General features: G+C 44.0%; 1 protein-coding gene across 1 annotated transcript; it reads left to right on the forward strand.

Annotated features, from left to right (window-relative positions):
• Positions 1 to 7,462: 7,462 nt before the first annotated feature.
• snrnp70 (small nuclear ribonucleoprotein 70 (U1)) lies at positions 7,463 to 24,300 on the forward strand. The gene is made up of 10 exons (XM_015969245.3): positions 7,463 to 7,645; positions 7,922 to 8,074; positions 8,155 to 8,217; positions 10,595 to 10,649; positions 10,722 to 10,786; positions 10,874 to 10,936; positions 12,010 to 12,091; positions 18,919 to 19,020; positions 23,106 to 23,205; positions 23,280 to 24,300. Exons 2-10 carry the CDS (start codon positions 7,928 to 7,930, stop codon positions 23,998 to 24,000), a joined length of 1,398 nt encoding a protein of 465 aa, XP_015824731.3. The 5' UTR covers positions 7,463 to 7,645; positions 7,922 to 7,927; the 3' UTR covers positions 24,001 to 24,300.
• Positions 24,301 to 24,546: the final 246 nt, after the last annotated feature.

A 24,546-nucleotide genomic window follows, 5' to 3' on the forward strand; every position in this document is an offset into this window, starting at 1 on the left:
GGGGCGGTTGTGTCATCGTCTCACTTTTGATTTGCCAGTGATAGACCACGAGGGTAACTTTAACCGTGCGGAGACGAAGAGGAGGCGAAAATTTGATATCAAGTTCAAAGAGAACGTGCTGATTATGCTGCAGAACACTCTGGGGAGCAGTAGCAGGGGTTGTATGAACTAGTCACTAGTCGACTTCACTATAGTGACTTTTTATGCCTGTCATCGACTAGTCGCTGTCACGTGATAATGACCTGCAAGATGCAGTCCTCAGAAAAGACAGCAGCCTGCTGTCAGCAGGTGACAAGCTCCTGCGCTCGGGGGGGCAACGCGCTGTGCCAGTGCGTCGGTACTGACACCCGCCGTAAAACGGACATTTAACCAAATTGTGACGTTTACCCTTGTAAGGTTATGAAGTTCATTGTTTTCAACTCCATACAGCTGCCCCTGTACACAATAACACCGTGTAGAAAAACCAAGGTCGGGTGTTCCTCAGACTGTTTACATTCCAGGAGAAGAGTCCGAAGGAGAAGAAGAAACTTTACTTAATCAAAGTACTTTATTTGTGATTAAAATTATTAAGCAAAACAGATGTTGATCAACAATAATCAAGTGAATGATCTGTGAAATAAATATGTCATGAATTATGTTTAATGAAACCAGGACTACGGCACAGACATACTGATCCTCATCTCCATAGAAACGCATGACACATTGTTCCAACCAATCAGAGCTTTCGGCTGCCGCAGGAGAATCTGGTGTTGACTTCAAGTGTCCAATCCACTTTACTGAAACTTATCAACAATTCAGAGATATAAAACAAGGCAACGCCATTTTAAGTCAGTTCCATTTTGACTTCAGTTCTAGTCACCGTCATCCCAAAGAGAAGCACAGCCTGGCCAGATGTGTTTTCTTCTTTAAACTAAGAACTGTGAAGCTGGAGATTTTCGTCGTTTAACAACCAGACGACATCCTTTTCAAAATAAGAGCACCTGCTGACGCGCCGCCGAACGGTACCGGGGTCGACCCTCCAGACGGGCTTTGAAACGTTGTGACCGCTGCACCGACAGCTCCAGCGTACACGCGAGGTTCTTGGACCTGGCATTTTCTGATCTACCTGGGAGGCCCCCACTGGGTACGTACACGGCAAAATAGCGGCTCATGTCATCACTTTATAAGCCTCGTGATATCTAGTCATAACAAAGACTACCAGATTCAATTACGTCATCCTAAAGAGTCTGAACCAACCACACACACACACACACACACACACACACACACGCACCAACACAACATCCGAATCCATTTTCATCCATCACAGAGTTAGTCCTGGTAGATTGTTTAGAATTTATAATCAAGAAATTAAAGATTCTCAAACGATCCCATCTCTCTCTCTTTTCTTGTCTCAAAGTCAATACAGAGTGTTTAATTAAACTCCCTGATGATAAAAACAGCCTATTCTTCTGTTTATAAAAAGTGATCTACCTACAGTGTATTAAAATACAACTCTAGATAGCAGGGCCGGAGTGGGACACATTTTCAGCCCTGGAGTTTCAGACCCCAGACCGGCCCACTTAACGAATTATTATTAAAATCATGTTAGAACTTTATATGTATAGTGTACAAAAGCACACTACTCGGTAAAGCCTTGTAATTCAGTGCAAGAAAGAGTTGCTTTACAATGTAGGTTTATTTGAACATCAGTGCACATCTCCAACATTGTTCTTTACAACACATTCTCTAACAATATAACAATCTACCTTCTGTTCAAACAGCTGTTCTGAGATTTTCAAACCTTTAAAATGAAATGACTCAGCACTCCCTTTCACACTTTTTCCAGTTTCCCTAGACTCACCTGCACACAATTAAAATAATCATCTGTAAAGCTTTAGCACATTTGATATGGAAAACACATTTTTGTAACCAATTAAAATATTTTCTATGGCAAAATATGCAGGCTTATTTCATTTTACTTTCATTCTAATAGCGATCTGTTGTGGGCTTTGTGCATTTACTAACAGAAATACATCAGGTCACTACTATTATTTGGACATTAAAATTATTATAATGAAACTGATGTTTGCACATGAGTTGGCTCACCTTCTATCCCAACAGGAGCAATACCCTCACTGCTGGCTCCTGGCTCTTCTTCTGACACTACATTGTGTGAAAATAGTCACAATTCAGCATTCATTTTCCTTTTTACATGCTTTCTGATCAATGCTGAATCATCTAGCATTTTAGAACACTTTCATATAGAGCCAGGATAGTTTTCATCATATAAATTTTAATAATATTCAGTTCACTGACTCAATAAGTAATCCTACCTGTACATGCCCGCTCTGGAATGGTGGGTTTCTGCCTGGTGCTTATTAGGCCTACTGGATCTTGTGTTTGACTCTGAGGGGCTACAAGACAGTTTGGTGGCATCAGTCACATCATACTGTTAATTATATTACATAACGTTATGTCATGACGCCATATAATTCATTACTGATGCTTAATTAACTTGAATGGTGATTTGCAGCTGGTAAAGTTTAACTTCTTGACTTGCCTTACCCGTTTTATCTTCATTTGAAGTTAAAGACCGCAAGCTTGTTTGAGAAAAAAGGTGCTCATTTTGGCACATTTAGCTGCATCTGTTTCCAGCGCTTTCCTCTTTTTAATTCTTGCCTTCTCCGCGCCACCCTTGCTCTTTCTACTTTCCATCTTTCCGTCAACTGCATGGTCACGTGGTGCGCACAGGCGCATACAGGGAAAAAAAATAATGAGCGGCAGCCTGCAGGTAGAGCCAGCCAGAGACAGCCGGGAGGAGCGTATGAGATCAGCCCGGCGGCCTCAGTGCCATGACTGAACACCGGCACAAAAAAGTAAAAATGATAAAAAACAAAAACGAGAGCACCGGCCCATGCGGCCCAAACATCGCGCGGCCCACCGGGAATTCTCCAGACCCTCCCGATTAGCCACTCCGGGCCTGCTAGATAGTTACATCACTTCAATTCCGTTACACCCTCTTGCAATTTAACCTTCCCCTCACCCCCATCCTAACCTTAACCAGCTTGCGCATGCAAAGCTCTGATCGTTGACGCGCTCCAGACATCTGCGTCCTGAGCACGGCCACAGTAACATTATCAAATCAGGTGTTGCCACCTCAAAAACTACTTTAATACGCGATCGTTAATGTCGGCTCATTTCCTTTTATGTTTTCTGTCTTTTATTTGTGCCTGATGCGTTTCGCTGCTGTGGAGCGGGGCGCATCACCTTGTCCTCCGGTGACGCACTGATTACTGATGCGGCCGCCAAGCAGCGAGCACTCCGCTGTTTTTGCGGTCGGTAGATCTTTTAGAACTGCAGTTCAAAGGTAACTCATAAGGTGAATATATATGAACCCAGGTAGCAGTTTTTCTTTAGGATTGAGAGGAGATGCAGGAAGATAATAAACAGGCAGGACAGAAAAATAGTCAAATAAAAACAAGTTAGTTTTTGTACCTGCTGGTTGCAACAAACAGACGCCACTGAAGGTAATCAGAAGTGAGGAACAGAAAATGAAATAATTATTTTAATGTTTAGAGCAGCAGGAACTCCGAGAGGCTGCAGGTGCATCAGTGAGTTTGCGGCCGCTGCGCAGGGGGAGGGGGGAGAGGGCTGAAGCAGGGGGAGGGGGGGGCTGAAGCAGAAACTACCGTTGTTAAAAGAAATGTGTTTAACTTTGAAAATGTGGGCGCAATTTTAATTGTCAAAAACTCCAGCGAACCATTAGTTCATTTTGCTCAAATAGAAATTTAGGCCTGCCTCTAATTCTGGTCCTCCTTCCAATAAAGGCCTGGAGCTTGATGAGCTTGAGTCAAATACAGGCCCGGGCCTGTATTAGAGGATTTGCTGTATTTGTCCCTATCCCCAAGTTTGGCCTCTTATTCATTTAATTTTCTTTCAATCTTAAATTAAACAAACAACACATGAAATATATATATATAAAACAACATATGGAAAACAGAGAATGTGTAAATTAGCAGATTCACCAGTTTTGGAGAAAAAAAGAAAAACCAAACAAACCAGAAACCAGCGAAAAAGAAGCACAACAGCATAACCAGCCGCCCTGTTTTCTTCATTCTTATACTTATTTAAAATTAGTTTTTAATATTTTACTTTAAACTGGTTTATGTTTTTACTTTCTTTCATCTCTTCTGTTAGACTGTTCCATAATGTAACTCCTGCAATTGCGTTTGACATCGTTTTTAAAGCTGTTCTAGCACTTTGTATTTTTAACTTCCATTTCCCTCTTAAGTTATACCCACCTCCTCTTTCTTTGAACAATAAACAGATTTCTTTTGGAAGCAATTTATTTCTTACTTTATACATTATTGGTGCTGTTTTGAGCTTCACCAAGTCTTGGAATTCGATATCTTGCATTTCGACACAGAGTGCATTTGTATGGTCCCTGTACCCCACATTATTTATTATTCTAATGACCTTTTTCTGTATTATATTTATCGTCTGTATGTTACTTTTGTATGTTTCCCCAGACCTCTACACAGTAACTCATATATGGCAGTAGTAAAGCACAGTATAATATGTGCAGGGCTTTCTGATCCAACATCTTTGCTTCCCCAGGATGGCAACGACCCGTGCCAATTTCCCCCAACATAAGTAATGTGTGGCTTCCAACCGAGCTTACGGTCAATGATCACACCAAGAAATTTAATTTCATTTACTCTTCCTAAATATACATTATCCACACAAATTTCTATTTTGATGTTTTTCTTTTGGTTACCAAATAACATAAATCTGGTTTTATCTTCCTGCGTGATCAACTCCAACAAGACCTGTGGCAATTCCACACCTGAACACAGTACCGTATTTTCCGGACTATAAGCCTCTACTTTTTCCCACACTTTGAACCATGCAGCTTATAAGGAGGTGCGGCTTTAGTCAACCAGAAAGGATGGATGCTGGAAAGTCTAATGAAGGAATGGTTAAAGGAGCGCTACGGAAAGCGCCCAGGAGGATTTTTATCACAGTAAAACGGCGCTGCTTGTGTGTGCCATCACAGGGTAGAGAAGATACAGAATTCTGCAATAAACTAAAAGAAATTAATAAGATATGTTCAAAAATATACATTTAATACATATTCCATGGACACTGGATTCACACTCAGACAGGGAAAGCACAACAAATGACATCAGTATAAGAGCAAACACATCTACCCAAGGTTAGCAACACATACCGTAGATCAGAAAATTAAAAGTTAATTATTTTATTCAGGAATATTTGAAGTTTCTCATCACTGTTTATCAGCATTATCATTATTGGTATTATTATTATTCATAAAGTCAAATCTGCCTCCAAATATTTATTTCTGACAAGAAATTTCGTTGTTTACATATTTCTCAACAACAGACTATAGTTTCAAAAATCTTATTGACTTTCATTTCACCTCTGGTGTATAAAACGTACATTTAACCAAAGAATTAGCACTAGAGGAGTTACCTACCAGTCTCCTCTGCACGGTCGGTGTCTCCCTCCTTCTCCGGCACGATGCCACGCACGCTTGCCGGTCCGAGTACTGCTGAGATTGTAAAGGTGAGCGGTGGGGGATCAGAGGTGCCACACTTTGGCGGTGGCAAAACATCTTTTTTTTGCCTCCACATTCAGATCGGACCATTTTTTTACATCCGCCACAGATCTCTCTGAAGAACTCAGCATTGACAGCTTCAGCAAAGCTGTGCCATTCCGTGGATTTTCTCTTATTTGTTTTGCAAAAGCACTTCCTTTCATTTCTCCACCTCACCCACAAGTACCTCAATTTCTGCTTCTGTGAAATACCGCTTCCTTGATCTGCGGTCGACATTGTTAATGGCGGAGCGCTGCAACAGCCGGCTTATGTATATGCATGAGATCCACAAGGCACTTTGCATTGAACATTTATGGCAGAAAGTGGGCATGTTGAGGGCGGGACGTGATCCAGAAACACTTGAGAACCTTTCTAGATAGTTTCTGATTTATAAAGCGGAGATTGCTTGCAGCTGTGCGTACTCCATGTTTGGTAGGTCACAAACCTGCTTGGCGTGAGTACATTCGTTTGCTGAGCTTAAGTACGGTTTTAGTAAGGATTCTACGCCATGTTTTATAAATGAGAGAGGGGCCTCATTTATCAAGCTTGCTTACTCACAAAACGGGGTCGGAAAACTGCGTGAGCAACTTTCCACGCAAACTTTGGGACTTATGAAAGAAAACCTGGCGGAAAAATGTGCGCAACGTTAAGGTAAGGTACCTACCTACTGCTCCAGATTGGTGTTTGGTGGGGTGTAAAATTGTGGTTGTACATGAGTTTCCTGCGTAGAAGAGCTTGTTTAAGAATGGGCGTCAACTTCATTGGCAGTTTTTTCTATTTTAAAATCACATGTAAGGACAAACTCAATTCCTCCAATCATATCAAACACTGGAGACAAAAGCTGATACCGATAGCGTTAGCTTGTTTTTTCTGCCATGTGCTCATTTTAGCCTAATTACAATGTTGCAGTTTCACTACTAATAATGTTATTCTCTCTAATAAAATAAAACAAAACATAAAATGCATTTGCAATTTGCTGTAATTATGCGCAAATACCCTTTGCTGAATTTGTGTGCTTTCCGTGGTGAATCCATTCACTGAATATTTTCAATCGGTAAACTTTTCAAAATGACCAGTCAGAAAACTTGTATTTTTAATTGAGATACCGCAACTGGAACAGGAAATAGCGCCGCCTTCAGTTCCGGAAAGCAATGGCACCTTTATGGGGAGAAAAAAAAGTTTCAAAAGATCTGTGAGTGTGTATCTAAATTTGTGTGTGTAACTCTTGATTTGTAACTTGTGTTTACATTTTTGTGTGTAACTTCAGTTCTTACACATACAAATCATTGAATACACACACACAAATCACCTGGTAATCACGGACAAAACTACATTACACACAGATCAGTTCCTAAGTCCAAAAATACTTTTAAGACTCTTTTCACACCTGACCATGCACCTGACTGATTTGTGCGCACATGGTGTGTTTGAATGCTGGATGGAAGCTGGGAAATTTGAATTCCTTTGGGTTTAGTCTAAACTTGTGTTGACGGGACAAATATGGTTTTCTGTGGAAAAATAGAGTATCTCAGGATCCTGTAGTTATACGAGATAAACCTACATTTAAATTTAAATTTTCTAAAATTGTTTATTTAGACATGTGTTTGTGAGCCATGAGAACATAGTGAAAGGGTTATAACAAATGACTAATAAATGGCAGAGTGGTTCTCTGACTGGAAAAAAGCACGGTTCAAAAGGAGAGAAGGCACGAGATGTCTCCTTTTGAACCTTTTCCATATATGGTCGTACCCTGTGCCCACTCCCCGCCCCGTGCTACAAGCTGCAGCGTAGACCTCCTTCTCTGTGAGCTTGGCGGTGTTCTCGACTTTACGGCAGTCTTTGTGGTTTACGACAAAACCGCCATTTTGTGTTGTTGAGAGACGGCTAACTAAGACATTTACACGAGACACGTTGGAGCTTTGAACCTTTAAAATTAAACCGCTGCTCGGACCCTTTAGAAGCACATCTTGCTTTGGAGAACTGCCCACTCGGCATCACCTCAGGTCCATGGTTTGATTTCGGTCGAACACCGGAGGAGAGAAGAAGGTAAGACGTAGCGAAGCTCGTGTTAGCATTGTTAGCTTAGGCTAAGACGAAGCGCTTCATAAAGTAAACGAAGAAAGGCAACAGTGCAAGTGAGAACGGACGTTTTTATAACTACAGCTCTACTATCAGTAGTTTTCATCATCGGGTCTAAGTTAGTTATGAGCGGATTTAACCAGGTGAAGATGAACCACAGTCATCAGAGTGTCGCTAGCTGAGTACCCGCCGCCCCTGCTCTGCGGTCGGATTGTGTAACAATCACACTCTGTCGTGTTTCAGTGAAAGATGACACAGTTTCTACCGCCGAACTTGCTGGCCCTGTTCGCACCACGGGACCCGATACCCTTCCTGCCGCAGCTGGAGAAGTTGCCCCATGAGAAGCATCACAACCAACCGTACTGCGGCATCGCTCCGTTCATCCGACACTTTGAGGTGAAACGCGCTCTAGTCGGTTTTCCTCTTCCTACGCTCGTCTCTGATGTGCCTCCTAAATGTTTGTGTTCTGGGATCAGGACCCAAGAGATGCCCCCCCACCGACCAGAGCAGAGACCCGGGAGGAGCGCCTGGAGAGGAAGGTGAGACCATCACTAGATTAGTGCAGGTATAATTAAAAGAGCAAATTGCAGGTAAAATTTGTTTTCTAATTCATGTAAAATGCTGTCCAAAAATACTAGCCGAAATGCTTATTGTGGATATTTCGTTTATGAACACACAACGGCACAGTTTTAGGAGTAAAAAGTGACTTTTCTCAGCAGAGCTTCTAAAAACGCTCCTTTTTTACCTGTCACGTAACTAAAGCCTCAGCTCAGTGGAGCAGGGTCCAGCCAGCCGCGGGCGTTTCTACTTGGGCTACAGAAAAACGCCTTTATGGGGGTTACTGTAGCTTCTCACCAACCAATCGGAATGGGCATCAAAATACGTAATTTCCCCTGTTAGACGTGTCAAAATAAAAGTCTAAACTAATTGATCGTGTGGCACCGCCACGGCAAAATAAAAGTCCCCACACCTCTCCTAATGTCTGAAAGAAGCTCCTTTACAAAGGGAGAAACGCTCCCGGTGACTTTCTACATCTGCGACAGAGACGGAGCAGCGCATTTGACCCCGGAAGTTGTTGTCCGTTGCCGGGAGACTAAGGCGGGCAAAACAGGAAAGGAATCTAGTAGCGGACGGACATTGTTCCTGGTCTTCGGTATTTGGGGGATGCTAGTGAAGGCGGAGAAGAGGGTGAACTAAAGGAAAAACAGGCAGATTCCTCCTCTCTTGACAAACTCCTGGGGATGCAACAAGTGGGCGCGGTGCGTCGACTACCGGATCTGACGTCGGCGAATTTTTAGAATCGAGCCGTCGACGCTTCGCTACAGCTCTAGTAATTACCCAACTTGTTCTTTCTGTATCTGATCTTTATTCGGGTTACTGTTGGCCCACACCTTAACTCCAGGAAAATCAACGTTAACAATCTCTTCTCTTTCTAAACAACCAAACCGAAACTCTCCACACAATCGGCAGAGAACACCCCCTCCAACACAAAAGTCCAACCATAACAAATCGTAACCCGTTGGTACAACAATGCAAAGCCAGAGAACAGATAGATGAGCAGAGAAAATCTCTTATTTTGGAATATCTGAGGTGAAGTAACATTTCAGGAGCGAATACGACGAAGTGGGTGTTCCTGTTTTGTAGGGATGTTCTCGTTTACAAACCACAATGCCCCTTTTAGCAGCTGGCCCGATGATGTTGGCTCAGTGTGTGTTTACTATGGTTGGTTGTGTTCATGTTGATAAACTAGAGTGTGTGAGAGTAGAGCTGCACCAACTCCAGCCTGTCTGGACATCGATTCCCCGGGTTTCCAGATAAGAGACACAACGCCTCTATCTTCGTGCCTGAGGGCGTTTCTGTAGCCCGCACCGGTCGGTACCGAGTCAGGGAAGTCCACGCTGGGCTCCGGAGACCCGTGGCGAGATTTTAAAAAAATTAAATGCAAGTTTTTGGAAGTCAGTTCTTCGTCAGAACCGATCACCAGAAGCGACGCGTGGCTGAGTCGAGCTGCCAAGCGTTAGCAGCGCGCTGCCGGTTACCGGCGGTTCTTACGGCTCGTTTTCTTTCACTCACCTAAGTTTTATTTCATGTTTTACTTTTTAATTCACACTGAAAACACAGCTGTAGGGGTTTGAAACGCTAGAGAGAAGCTTCTCCTTTTACTCAGACGTAAATACTCCCAGTGTTTTGGATTGGGGTCCTTCACCGGCTTCCAGCAGCAGCGGGCTGCCCGCGGAGGTGCCTGGCTTTAAATCGGCTCTACTAAAGAGACTTATCGGCCGATGATGAAAAAATGCAAAATATCGGCCTGATAAATCGGTCGACGCCTAGTTAGCACACAAGTTTAACCGTTAACTCACAAGACATGGGAATTGCTTTGCAACACTCCCAGGAGACGGAAAAGTCAGAGAGCGAAACGTCTCTTTCCGTGCGTTCGCGTCTCCCACCTGGAGCTGGCGCACAAGTATAACTTGTTACCTGAAACAACTGAGATATAACTGTCACTGAAACACACACGGTAATAGTTATTTAGGTTCATTAACCTGGGCTTTTTCAGATGTCTTCTGTCAACGTGCAAACACAGAAATGTGAACATTACCCCCAGGAGCCAGCGACCTGTGAGGCTTCTCACTGCTAGGTGCTCTGCTCTTTTCAGCTGAGTTTACGATGACAAACAAAACACTCAGGTCCTAACGCTCTGTGTGAACATCGGTGCAGCAGAATGCCTGATGACCCACCTTTCTGTCTTAAACACAGCGCCGCTACTCAAACATGTAATTAGGTGAAGCCCTCGTTTCTATATTTGACACCCATCAGATCATCATTCAGAAAACGCATCAGCGGCAGGTCTGGATCATGTCACGCATCCTTTTGTTTTCCTGTTGTGACTCAAGAGTTTTATGTCCTGTTTTTCAGAGGCGGGAAAAGATCGAGAGACGCCAGACGGTTTTGGAGACAGAACTGAAGCTTTGTGAGTGGGACATCAGATGTGTGCTGTGGTGCAAGGGTTTATGTTGACGCTATGTTGTATGTGTGATTTCAGGGGACCCCCATAATGACCCAAATGCACAAGGGGATGCGTTCAAGACGCTGTTTGTTGCCCGAGTGGTTAGTATGAAACCTGTCCTTAGTGTTAACTCTAGAACGAGTGTGTCACCGCTGCTAATGCTGGGTGTAACCCCGTCTCTCCTCCAGAACTATGACACTACGGAGTCCAAGCTTCGTCGTGAGTTTGAAGTCTACGGTCCCATCAAACGAGTGAGTTCATGGCTGATCTGCAGAATGCATTTGCATAGGGATGCACCCATGTGAAAATGTGGGCTGATTTTAATATGATGTTGCGTCCCATAAGTGATATTTACCAGTGTTTTATTAAAAAGGGTTTTTTAAAGAAAGATTGCACCTCATAGAAAACGTACTGTCATTTGTCAGGTGCACCTGAATGTAGCCTCGTCCAGAACAGAGCTATTAGATATTTATTAGGGGTTCATAAGTATATTACTGAGGTGGCCCTAGAGGGTGATGGGGTGGGAACCCTGTCTGGTCAAACGGCAGACCTCACCAGAAAGGTTTCTAACTGGGACAAATCTGATATCTTTGCTCTAATTTCCTTTAATAAATGTACATTTTTATTTTTTAATCATTTACAACTCAAACTTTCAACAGCTCCACCATTTGTTTAAATTTAAAGACCAGTGGAAATTTGATGTGCTTAAAAATTTATATTCAGTTCAGAAGTGATTTTATGACAGAGCCTTATGTTGCTTGTAATCTAAAAATAGGCAACAATCACTTTGTGCACAGTTGCGCACGAGGGTCCTGCCTCTCGCCATTGCAGTGGGGCGATGCAAAGGGTTACAGGAGGAGCAGCGTTTGTGTGATTTTAGATGTTCTAGAAGATGAATTTCATTCCCTGTTTATAGTCCCGATGTATAACAATAGTCTCCGATTGTCCGTTTGAAAAGATTCAGAGTAAAAATCCTGATGTATTTTGGTCATTTAATGGCAAAATGTGAAGTTGGCTTTTTGATAAATACATATAGTGTTAAAACCTAGACAACAGGTACTTCATCCCGTTGTGTCTAATGATTTTGTAAGCGTATGTCCATTTCTTCTTTTGTAAATAGTGTCTTATGAGCCTTTATGGACTGGGCACGTGTTGTGCATGACACTTAAGTAAAATGTATTTATTCATTCATGTCCTCAGCTGTAAGTACCATAATCGTACATAAAAGGTGGGATGGTGTTGTTATGGGAACCGGGCTGACACCGCTCTTGGTGTTGGTCTGAATGGTTGAGCTAACCAATGTCTTCATGTTTCTGTCTCCCAGATTTATATAGTCTACAACAAGAAGACGGCAAAGCCCCGCGGCTATGCTTTCATTGAGTATGAGCATGAGCGGGACATGCACTGTGAGTACCAACCTCTCTGCAGCCAGCTCATTCTGTATGTCAGCACACTCATGGGGTCATCTCTGACAAAAGGGACTTTTTTCATTTAAATTTACTTTAAAAACTTTTTAGCTACAGTTGTTGGGTGGACCATCTGATGGGGCAGATGATGTCATACCATCCAAGTCAGCAGATGACAGTTTACAGGCGAACCGTTTGCATGAAGCCATAGTCTGTTGTGCGTGCGTGTTTGCTGGGCATGTCTGATGTGTTGGTTAGTTAAAACCTGGGTTTGTGGGAGGGTGAGGCAGAGTGATCTATCTGGGGAGCGTAATAACGGAGGTCTGAGTGTGTTTTATCTGTGAACCTGAACATGTTTGCTTGTCGAAGGGCACATTGTTAACTGAGAGGTGTTGTAGTTCTGTGGAAGAGGCGCTCTGCTGGTTGGACTGTGATGGTAAGCTCAAGGTCAGACTGGACACCAAACATTGATGGAGCCTTTTGCTCGACACTCGTTGAATCCCACTTTGTCATATGACTAGCTTTGTGAGGTCTGTCCATTTTTATTGCTAGTCTTCAATTCTGGTCATGGTGAGTCACGGTACAACTCATTTGGTAAGATGGTTCTTAGTTTTTATCCAGTTTTGGTCTAAAGTGAACCAACTGTTATCTAAAGCTGAGTTTATGCTTCTTGGTTGGGTCGGTGCAGAGCTTCTAGTGTGACTACCATAACAGTCTGTAGAGGAACCCACCTAATAGCAGTGGGTGTTTTATCCCGATAGCTCTCTGTGCCTTTCAAACAATGGGGCTCGTGATCAGTGTAAACAAACCGTGTAAACAAACGTGCGTCGCAGAGTTGGGAGAAGGGACGTTAAAATCTCAGAGGATGCAGGATACAGGAATATGTTAAAGACGTCGGAACCGCTATGTGGACAGAATCAGCGTTGTAAACTGTTTGGATTCATGGGTGTTTCTCAATGTCAATTGCTCGCGGACCGTGTCGCTGTCAGCGGAGAGTCGATGCGCTCGGAACGCTTCCCTTCCATGCGTCTGTGTGTGGGGATCTCTAGGCGTGGTGCGGCGCCTGAGCCTGTGTAGGGGAAACACTGGCTTCCGATAGAAAACAGACGGTGAAAGTCTAGGATTAGAAAATCCTGACAGATCTACGTCACACTGTCACTATCATTCATGGACTCACCATCTTGACTCACGACGGGAAAGGCTGTTGTTCGTTTAGCGACCAGCAAACAGCAGAGATCGTGTCCGCTAGTAGAAGCTAACCATTAGCAACTCCACCACACAACAAAACTCCTCCAGGCTTGTTATTTTTATCTTGAGAGGCGCTACATAAAAGATTTGTTTTCTTTCTTTTTATTTGTGGAGGTAAAACATCAACGTTGCAAATCAGTAGTAGAGTGAATTTTTCTAAGCAAAACCTCTGAAAAGGAACAATAAATATTTCAGGAGTTCAAAACCTTTATACAATGTAATCATGCCCTTTATCAATAATTTAAATAATGTGTGTGTGATTTACATGTGTTAATACAGATGTGAAATCAATTCATGTAAAATAATGTGACTATTTCTCAGACTGCAATCGTATCACCAAAATATATCATTGTTGCAACCCTAGTTGTATCAGTGCGCCTGCATTTGCTTACCAGTATGTATGTGTGGCCTGTGTGTGTATGATGGGTAGGGCTGAAACAAATCATCGAATGGTTCGATTCATTAAATTCCTCAATTCATTATTTTTTACTGATTCAAACACTTTTTACTGGCGCACTATGTGCTGATCTTTGTAATATACAACTCTCTGATGACTTACTATTATTTTTATTCTGAGCTACTACAGCAGGTCTGAGATTGATTAAGTATTTTTGAATTTGATTTGAATTGAATTGAATTGATCTAGGTGCAGTGGAGGAGAATACAGGAACCAGCAGAAACAGAAGCCGTTGTAAAAGGCAGAAATGGTCCAAAGTTTGGGATCAAGAGTTAAACTACGGGAAGTTAGGCTAATTCTAAGCTAGCGCGTAGCACGCTCACAATCAAGTAAAGTTCAGAAAAATGTGATGGTTGTGAACAACTCTACAAGAAGAAGAAAGTTCCCCGCCATCCTGTCTGTGTGTGGATGTCTGCAGCTGCAGCAGTATGGAGCAGAACCCCTGCTGCTGCAGCAGTATGGAGCAGAACCCCTGCTGCTGCAGCAGTATGGAGCAGAACCCCTGCTGCTGCAGCAGTATGGAGCAGAACCCCTGCTGCTGCAGCAGTATGGAGCAGAACCTCTGCAGCTGCTGCAGTATGGAGCAGAACCCCTGCAGCTGCTGCAGTATGGAGCAGAACCCCTGCAGCTGCTGCAGTATGGAGCAGAACCCCTGCAGCTGCAGCAGTATGGAGCAGAACCCCTGCAGCTGCTGCAGTATGGAGCAGAACCCCTGCAGCTGCTGCAGAATGGAGCAGAACCCCTGCAGCTGCAGCAGAATGGAGCAGAACCCCTGCAGCTGCTACCTGGAGTCAGGCATGTAATTCATAAACGTTTTTATATTTAAATACAACTAAACTGGATTATGTTGCCAGCCTGTACATAATAAAATACATATGCCTCCATTAGATTGTTACTAGTAGAAATCAAATGTTAGTAGCATTTCCATTAGCTTACATGGTCATTTCAACTGATCATGTGAATTTCCCTGGATATGTTTAGACAAGGATGAATGATATTAAACCAAACATTTTAATGGACTAGAAGTCAACTTTTGTTCCATAAATTATTTATTACCTATAAATGGGAAAGAGGAAATGGACAACACCAATTTACTACATGTTGTATAATTTTGTTGTTTTATTTTCATATTTTTAGCAGCAGATCATTCTCCTTTCACCTGAAACATTGTCAAATAGAATATTCGATGCAAATGAAGAAAAGAAACGAAGCGAACACCATCTGTAACTTACCAGAATGAAAATACTCCAGAAGGTGATATTTGGTCGCCCTACAGACTTGGTCTCCGTGGTACAGCCTCCAAGCAGGACAACGATGAAAAGTTGACCCTTTTTACATTGTTTTCCCTGGTGATCATTTGTGTCACCCCACAACACATCAACCATACCATAGTTGTGTAATATAACCAACCAAATGAATAATAGATTTAATGAAGCCAGAAGGACGACACTGAGCCAGCTGTTTGCAGTAGTAACAAGCAAGGACTCGTAGGCGGCCATGTTGGTGAAGTCAACATGATCACAAGCCCTTTTGATTGAAAAGTAAACCACCAGTCTAATAATGAATGGTAAACATGCATTTCTATGGTCAGTAGCATAGCTTTAAAATTCATTTATTAATAAAGTCCTATTTCACAACCTCACCATCAAAACCTGCCGTAGGCTGTTGATTTTCCAACGGACTCTGTAGGGCTCCGTTCTGTTAGTTGGGGGTGTAGGACGGCTTTCCCATCTATGAGATGACGGAGGCTTGTAAGTACCAGGTCACCTGCATCTGCTGTTATAGCTGATGCAGCTGTTCTTGCTGCTGTAACCAGAACGTATGAATGGATGTTACGTGACCCAAACAGCAGGTTAGACCTCTAGTCAGCCACAGTTTGGCAGCATTAGACCGGAGCTAAGACGCTACGCGTGTCTCCTCTACTCTTATAGAAACATGGTTTTGGTCTCGACCATAGCTGGCCCCTTACATGTGATGCTGGCTTGAGTGAGCGACTGGGTGAAATGAATACTTCTGATGAAAGCAAATTAACAACACTAGTAAAAGATAAATACAGCTGGAAACCCAGTTCAGCCTCTATTATAGTCATAGTAAGAGTTTTTTTCACGTGTTCAACCACTTCTGAAAATACCGTTATCAGTTTTTTTTTTACTCAATTTGAAAAATGTTAACGTTGTTTCACCCCCACACCGAAGGGTCGAGACGATGGATCCGCCAAGGACGGTGTCAGTCAGTAGGTGTATGTTGGGTATCATGTCACACGTAGCCAGGTCTGTGGGTGAAGATGGACACACAGCCACCGTTAAGGCTCTGCACAGTCTCACGTAGAAGCTTAAGTTCACCTTTACAAAGATCAGGCATTTTTACAACATTAGTGCAACGAGCTCTTCAAAACCAGAGTTGCTGAGTCACGTTTGTGGTAACAGGTGAAGTGGTGGGGGAATGTGGGGCTAAACGCTATATTAACTGTATGTTGTTTTCATTGCCACTGCAGCCGCCAATCTGTGATGGCTTTTGGCCAAAGCTGGCTGGCAGATGATGATGGTTATGATACATCAACACCCTACTACCACAGCTCAGTATATGGTTGGTATAATGGGTTTGTATGATGGGTAAGATTCTTTTCCACCCTCCATCTCCTACATAGGGAAGTGGAGCTGCGTTCAATGGGTAAAGCGTCTTCCTGCAGGCCCTAAAGAGGTTTGGGTTTTGACTCCAACCTGGACTTTAGGCTTTGACCATTGAATGCTCCCTGTCCACTAGTCTTCTCAACGTTGCCCAATGATTCTGCCCTTTGTGCTAAAGCCACCTTGGGTTTGGTAACAGAGGGGTTGGGTGTGTGGGGTCAGATGAGTGGCTAAATAAATAATTTAACGCAGCTATAAATCGTGCTCTCTTAGCTGCTGGAATTAGCAGATTGAGTGTTTCAACTTTTATTTTCCTCCTAAGAAGTATAAAGCTTGGTTTATGCTTGACGCATTCACTTTCCGCGTGGTGATGCGGCTCGCGGATGGAACGCGCTTCACAACTTGCAGCGTTAATGGTTCATGCGGCTTATCTCTGCGGTGAGCCAATGTTCTCCCAAACTGTAGGGGGCAGCATGGAGCTCTACGGCATGCATCCAACACTACACCATAGTAGAAGTAGAAATTACTGTTTACAACATGGCATTTCAGCATTTTCACAGCGTCCTTGTCTTTTCCGACAGTGCGAGCTATTTCTCTCCAAGAATTATTAACAACATGTTGATCACGGTGATCTTTAAGAGCTGAATCATACAAATGTCTGTATTTATGAACCTCTGCCATACTAGTTCTTGCCAGTCCGCCATGTTTTTCCGCGTCTGACCGTCCGCATGGTTAGAAAATTTCCTAGGTGCATGGTGCTGAAATTTTGGGCCGTGCGGAGGCGCGGTAGAGGGGCGTGGTTGCTAAAATGACGCAATTTCGCCGTGCGGACGCATCAAGCATGAACCAATCTTTAGTCTGTAGTGATGAAGAGCAGTAGAGGATACCATATCTGCTAGGATGTTGAGGGTTGTTGGTAAATACTTTTAAACACCTTCAGAAGTGGAAGATGAACTTCAGCGTGCTGCTGTCATTTCGTATCAAAGCTGTCATCGGCAACCCTGTGGTTGTGGTGCAGGTAGTCCAGGACAACACGTTTTAGTTTAAATCACCAGTAAGGGATATGTGGATGCAGTGGGACAACACCAGTCTGGAGCTGGCTTTAATGGAAGAGGCAGATGAGGGAAACTCTTTGATAACTCAACTAAATGGACTGTTCATGCATTACATTCCCAGGCAGACACACACCACTACAGCTTCACTGATGAGCTCACGAGTCCCTGTAGCCACAGCCCACCAGTAAACACACTCCTGACTCGGTCAGAGAGAGGTCTCCACTCACCTTAGACCTGTGGTAGGAACATGACTTCACTTGGTTGGGATTACTCCAACAGGTCGCCCAGTTTTGTGCTTGTTTTTTTTTTTTTTTTTTTTTTAACTACCTTGTGTTTGTTTATTGTTTTGTTTCCTCAGTTGGTCCATTTTTGTGGGACTATTGGGGGTTTGGTAAGGCCCTATCATTGGGTGGGTAACTTGTTGTCATCTCTGGTGAACCAGGAAGTGGAGGGGTGGTGGTAAGGCCCCTGATGGAGAGGTTGTGATGCTGCTCTGGTGCAGAGGAATTTTGGTAAGGCTCTACCGGTGGCTCAGATGTTCATGAGGCCATTGGCAGCAAGCTCATGGAATGAGTGTCTAGTGCGCCACACGGTGATGGGTCCGTTCCGGGCTTCCTGGAATCACTCTAGATTTAAACTCTCCAAAACTAAAAGTAATTCTGATTTTAGACAGCCAGCTTTGGTCCGTGTGGCCTTGAATTCATCAGCTGGCTAGACTGGATGATGAGATGTGGTATTGGCTGTACAGTGATCCCTCGTTTATCGCGGTAGATGCGTTCCAGACCTGGATGTGATAGGTGAAAATCCGCGAAGTAGGGACACCATATTTACAGTATTTATTTAACAGGTTCGTATTCAGTATTCAGACTTTTAAAACCCTCCATTTACATAGTACTGTATTTTTACTTGTTTTTTTTTTATAGTTTTATTACAAAAAGTGCATTTTATGATAAAATCGATGAAAAAAAACAGGAATTTCTTGATATTTCGCATAGAAAAATACCGCGAATCGGCGAATTTCCCTTCAATAAGGCTCCAAAGAAAAAATCCGCGGTCGTGAATCCATGATAAAACGAACTGCGAAGTAGCGAGGGATCACTGCATACACACACACACACCACACACACACACACACACCACACACACACAGATGTGATGTTGCTGGCTACGTTAGAACCGTGGGATCTAAATGAGCCGGGCCTCAGGGCTTAATGACGGTCAGAGTGTAACGTATCAGTCACTCATCGGGTGGAAGGAGGTCCTCTTCCGTAATCCTTCGGCTTTTACCCAGGGAGCAGCCATCTCGGCTTCACCTGCTCCTGGTCAGTATATTAAAGCACCGTTTCCTGTTTTCATTTCTATTTTTTTCTCCCTTGCCCAAACTGGTGCTGTTGGAACTCCCATCTTAACTCCGCCTTCCCTCTTTCCCCTCTCTTGCAGCCGCCTACAAGCACGCGGACGGAAAGAAGATTGATGGCAGACGGGTGTTGGTGGACGTGGAACGGGGACGTACTGTCAAAGGATGGCGTCCTCGCAGGCTGGGTCAGTTTGTCCCTTTTAAATGTAGACGTGTCCTCTGTTGCACAGAGAGCCAGGTTAGGGTTAGTGTCCATCTTTTCTGAAGCAACACAAAAAATAAAATTTAGACAACAAAACAAGATAAAAATCACGAGGCACTTCACCAAAACAAAAATTTCAAACTGCAAAAAATATTAATTAAAATGAGCAAAAAATAGACAATTGTGATTAAAAATGTACAGAAAGAGAGAGAGTGAACAGGAAAGAGGGAAATCAGTGGATCCTGAGGAAGGTGGAATAGGTGGGGAGAGCAGAACAAGGAGAGGGTGATGAAGGTCACACTAAAGCCTGAACAGGTGAGTTTAAAGGAGACCACTGAGTCCACTGATCTCAGGCTCAGCGGGAGAGTTCCAGAGTCTGGGGGCCACAGCAGCAGATGATCTGTCACCTTTGGTCTTTAGCCTGGTGCTGCACAACCAGTAGGCTTTGATCACTGGACCTCAGGGACCTGCTGGGGGTGTAGGGACTAAGAAGATCACCAATGTATGATGGTGCTTGTCCATGTAAGGCCCTATAGACCAGAACCAGGATCTTGAAATGAACCCTGAAGTTGACTGGCAGCCAGTGAAGCTGGAGGAGAAGCGGGGTGATGTGGGTGTGTTTGGAGGACTTGGTCAGAAGCCGAGCACAGGCATTCTGGACCACCTGTAGACGGTTCAGGGAGGTTCTGCTCAGACACGTGAAAAGAGAGTTACAGTAGTCTAAGCGTGAGGAGATGAAGGTGTGGAGAACTGTCTCAAGTTCAGAGCGAGACAGAATGGGACTCAGCTTAGCAACGTTCCTGAGATGGAAGAAGGAAGAGCGAACAAGAGAACTAACATGAGAATCCAGGGTGAGAGCTGGGTCAAAGGTCACACCAAGATTCCTGACAGAGGGTTTGGTGTGAGAAGCAAGCTGACCAAGAGAGTCTCTGACTTTGGGGACCAGCTTGTCTGGGGCACAGATGAGGATCTCAGTCTTATCTTCATTCAGCTGAAGAAAGCTCCCACCATCCAGGTTATGATACTAAGCAGGTGTGTAACAGCTGCAGCTTTGACATCTCATGGGGCTCAACCCTTTAAGCGCCACAGTCACAATACTGCGAAAAGCGTTGTTGCTGACTTTAACAAGCCACAGCTACCATCCCTCATGAAGTCACTACTTTACACCAGAAGATAGTGGAGATGTGTAACTTCAGGCTGAACAACACTTATGGGTGCGTTTATATTAACAGTTTCTGAGTTTTTAGGGTTTGAAAACTGCGAGAGGTTCCCAGTCGAGGAGAGGACGGGTGGAGACGAGCGCAGCACGGAGAGGGCGAATATTAGAGGGATAAAACTTAAATTGCAGGCAGGTCTGGTCATGACTGACTCCGATTATAAAGCAGAATATTGTCTCTGATGAAGAAATTCACTCATCCAGCCGGAAAGATGACGCTACTGCAGCAACAGACAGCTGGTGCTGCACGAGAGTATGGTGTATGGAGCTTACAAGCTCCAAGCGTTAGGTTTGACGTTTGTTTCACCGTGTTTGGAACATGGTGGATGTAGAAATGATGGTAAAACACCGCTAATGTGACAGATGTCGCTGCAATGGGGAAAAAAAGCAGCAGATGTGTTACATATGGAAGTCAAACTGTGCCACATAACTATAAAAAATGTTCCTTCCCTTGGGTCAAATGATCATTACACTCATCCCTGGAGCTGTACAAGCCCAAAGAAACCTGACAAATATGGCTGAAAAGCATTCCTCTTGAGTGAGGCCAATGTAAATGTCAGATAATACAATATAAAAGCTAAACTATCTAATTGAAACTTCAAAGGAGCTTTATATATGGATATATAAATAAAAAAATTTAAATGTGATAAATTCAAAAATGATGCATTTCCATTACGGCAGCCTGGTGAGGTCAAAATATGACTGTTTCGGTTCTACTGAAGATTTTTCTCAGTTAATTTTGTCTCTAACCGTTTCCAAGCTACAACCTTTTCAAATAGTTGTGTTAAAATTAAATATTGTCTTGAAATATCTCTGGCACCCAAAAGGTTAAAGGAGATGTACAGTTGGATGTCATCTGCATAAAGATTGCATTAAAGGAGCTCCTTTGGTGTGTTTTCATTAGGGGTGGGACTCGATTAAAAAAATCTAATTCATCTTAATTAATCGTATCAGGAAAAAATACCCTGAAAGCAATTTTTTTCATTAAAAATGAGACAAAGAATGAAACATTCAACGTGGATATTGTTACTGTAAACTAAAGCTCTTAACTCATTCACTGCCAATGACAATTACATTACTGTGTGGGCGTCGGACGAGCCCCCGCGCAGAGAGAACAAACATCTCAGCTCTAAAGCCGATCTTCATCCGCGTACGTCACACGTCACGTGATCAGGAAGCAGAACATCCATGTGTTAGGAGATCGTTTTAGGCCGCTGCTGTAAAAAAAGTGAGGCGCGAACCGGAAAAGCTTCTGCTGATCACAAATCAACAACGGTTTATGAAAGAACAGATAACGCTCGAAACACGCAGATTCTTCCGCATGTAAGAGGTGAGTCTCCGCTTTGTTTTGGTAGTTTTGGCGTCGAGTGAGCAACGTTCTGTGACTCTTAAATAAACCGTAAGAATGGTGAGAAACGCTGGCAGCGATTGAGTTAATTTAAAAAATGCTTTTCAATTCTTCAAATGTCACTGTGTGATATGAAACAAGACCCAAATCAACTAAAATGTACAACTGCAGAACAGCTGCAAAGAGTTCCTGAGCCTTTAAATGGTCTCTGTTGATTTACTGAAATAGTTGGATTTTACTTGTTAGTATACTTTGGTGTTTTGTTATTTATTAGTCATTATGTAGTAAAATGTCTATAAATAAAAATCCTTAAAGACTCTAGAACAGGCACAAATCTGACCGAGGACTTGAATCTACTACCTGGCCAAATATTTTGAGCTGATTGGAGGACGTCAAGGTGGTGCCCATCTGACACTGGCTAGCCAATCAGTAACAACTCAAACCATGCCCACCTGTAACACAACTCGCTCAAGCTTCATTCACTCATACGGCAATTACCATGTCTTCGGGTGATTTCAGCCGCTTTTGCAAGAACAACATGTGCATAAAAGGTGTTTTAAGTCACACAGCTATGTTATTCGAACCTGCTAAAGCGACCCAGCAAATGTTAACTAAGCACTGAAACTGCGTCAGTCCAACATGGTTGAAAAATGGTTCTAAAGTGACATAAACGTCTTTCAGCGCGTCTCATTTGGATGTTTACTAATTAAAATTCAGGCTTATTACTGTAGAAAATACATATAATTAGTGGAATTAAAAACGTTTCCGTATGCCGTCGGAGTCGGATCGTCGTATGTCCTTGCCTGGATTCAAACCCGGGTCCCCGGCATGTAAGGTGGTCACCTTACTCTTTGACATGTAGATGATGTCACCTAGTGGATGTAGACTGATTCACAACATGCTTTATGTTGAACTACACGTAGCTATAAAATAACAATTATACATGTAGAAATGTAGCGGAATGGGATTTTAGGGAATTCTCGGTCATGTTTTAACTTATTTAAGACGTCCGACCGCGACCATTCTTGGCCGTGGGCCCGCGCTGCCGTCGTGACTTGATTGCTGTTAGCATCAACCGTTTTGCTTAGCCAGGTTGGTACTATCATCTAAACTAAGTCCCGCCCTACAGCACAGTGCTGACACATGATTGGATCGGCCTATTTTGGGCCGGAGGTCAGACGGTTTGAACTGTAGCGGTACAAGATGGATTCTCCTGAGTTTGGAAAACTCCAAATCTCGCAAAAATTAGCTTTCAGCGCAAGATTAATGCCACCGAGCAGCAGCTGGGATCAAAGACGGTCTCTGAAAAATAAGAGGCTGACGTGTTTTCCAGATACTGCGATTAGCAGAGCACTGCATCAGTGATATTCGGCCTACAAAGACAAAGGTTCCGCATTATTTCAAGTTTTAGCTGTGATTAAATGCATCGATTTTTTTAATGTGTATTTATTTTCTAATCCACACGTTAAAAGTCCCACCCCTAATGTTTATGTTGTTTTTCCAGGCGGGGGCTTAGGAGGCACTAGGAGAGGTGGAGCCGACGTGAACATCAAGCACTCGGGACGGGATGATGCGTCTCGTTATGATGATCGCACCCTGGGGGGGTGAGTACACTTGAGTACACCTGTCTGCTGTTATAATGCGTTTTTTATGACCTCTGACCTTTTGCTCTGAACAGTGACCGCATCGACAGGAGGGAGCGGAGCCGGGAGCGTGATCGGGACAAGGACAGGGAGCGTCGCAGGTCCCGTTCCCGCGAAAGACGCAGACACTCCCGGGACAGAGAGAGGGAAAGAGAAAGGCCAGTTGGTGCAGGGGAGGAGGGCGGTGGGAGCAGCCGGCGTCGTGAACGGGAGAGGGAACGTGGGGGAGCAGGTGGAGGAGACAGCAGGAGTAGGGAGAGAAGCAGAGACCGGAAAAGGAGAAGCAGGAGCCGGGACCGTAAGAGAGACAGGGAAAGGGGTAAAGGGGTGGACGGGGAGGAAGTGGCCCAGGGAGACGGTCCCCCTGAGGGAACTGAGCGCATGTTGGAGGAAAATGAAGGGGAGGTGGCTGAGGCCACAGAGGAGCGCAAAGAGAGGGACAGGGACAGAGACCGAGACCGAGACAGGAGGCGCAGTCACAGGGACAGAGACCGGCGGAGGGAACGAGACAGAGATAGGGAACACAAGCGGGAGCGTGGGGACAGAGACAGGGGGGAGCGGAGGGAGGAGCGCCACGGGTCCAATCGAGAAGACATGGGTCCTCAAGAGGACATGGGTAATGAGGAGGACAGCGCTCCGCCAAACATGGAGGAATACAGTCAGGATGGAATGATGGAGCAGCAGTCTGCACCGTCAGCTGATGACTATGGATCTGGCGAAAACGGATACAAGATGGAGGCACCAGATGAGTACTAAGCATGAGGTCCCCATCCCACAGGAAGTCCCCCTAAACAAGCCCTCCACTTCCTGTCCCAGGCCTCCAGAACCTCCTAAGGATCCAAACATTTAGTTAGCTTTCCTTTTTCCGCTCGTATGGCAACCATGTTGAGGTCCGCTGATCGCCCTGCTCGTCGGGGGTGGAGCTTAAAGCCGGAGCCAGGTGTGTTTAGAGGTGTTAGAAGCAGACGTGTTGTGGTGGAGCAGCTGAGCCTGTTTTGGTTTTTCATCTTTTTTTTATATCTGCAGGTCATTTTAATAAAGATGTCTTGATTGTGACAGTGGTGATTATTTTAGTACACAGCCTTTTGCCTGAGGTGCTGGTGCAACACACACACACTTTAATCCCTAAACGTTTTCTGAACGTCCTGCTGACCAGGACGACGTTCTGACTCATATTTTTATAAAACACGTTCTCAGTCCTGGTCCTGGAGACCCGGTTTCCAGCATGTTTTAGACCTTTCCCTGCCTTTAATCCACAGAGCTTCGTGTGCTGCCGAACAGGTGTTTGAGCAGAGGAACCAA

The sequence above is a fragment of the Nothobranchius furzeri genome, chromosome 18, assembly GCF_043380555.1.
Source record: "Nothobranchius furzeri strain GRZ-AD chromosome 18, NfurGRZ-RIMD1, whole genome shotgun sequence".
NCBI lineage: Eukaryota > Metazoa > Chordata > Actinopteri > Cyprinodontiformes > Nothobranchiidae > Nothobranchius > Nothobranchius furzeri.

Excerpts from the sequence above, each read along its gene's own strand:
- snrnp70 (XM_015969245.3), top strand. The coding sequence starts at position 7,928 with ATGACACAGTTTCTACCGCCGAACTTGCTGGCCCTGTTCGCACCACGG. Across the intron at positions 12,092-18,918 it reads GCATGAGCGGGACATGCACT|CCGCCTACAAGCACGCGGAC; the intron begins GTGAGTACCAAC and ends CCTCTCTTGCAG. Across the intron at positions 23,206-23,279 it reads GATGATCGCACCCTGGGGGG|TGACCGCATCGACAGGAGGG; the intron begins GTGAGTACACTT and ends TGCTCTGAACAG.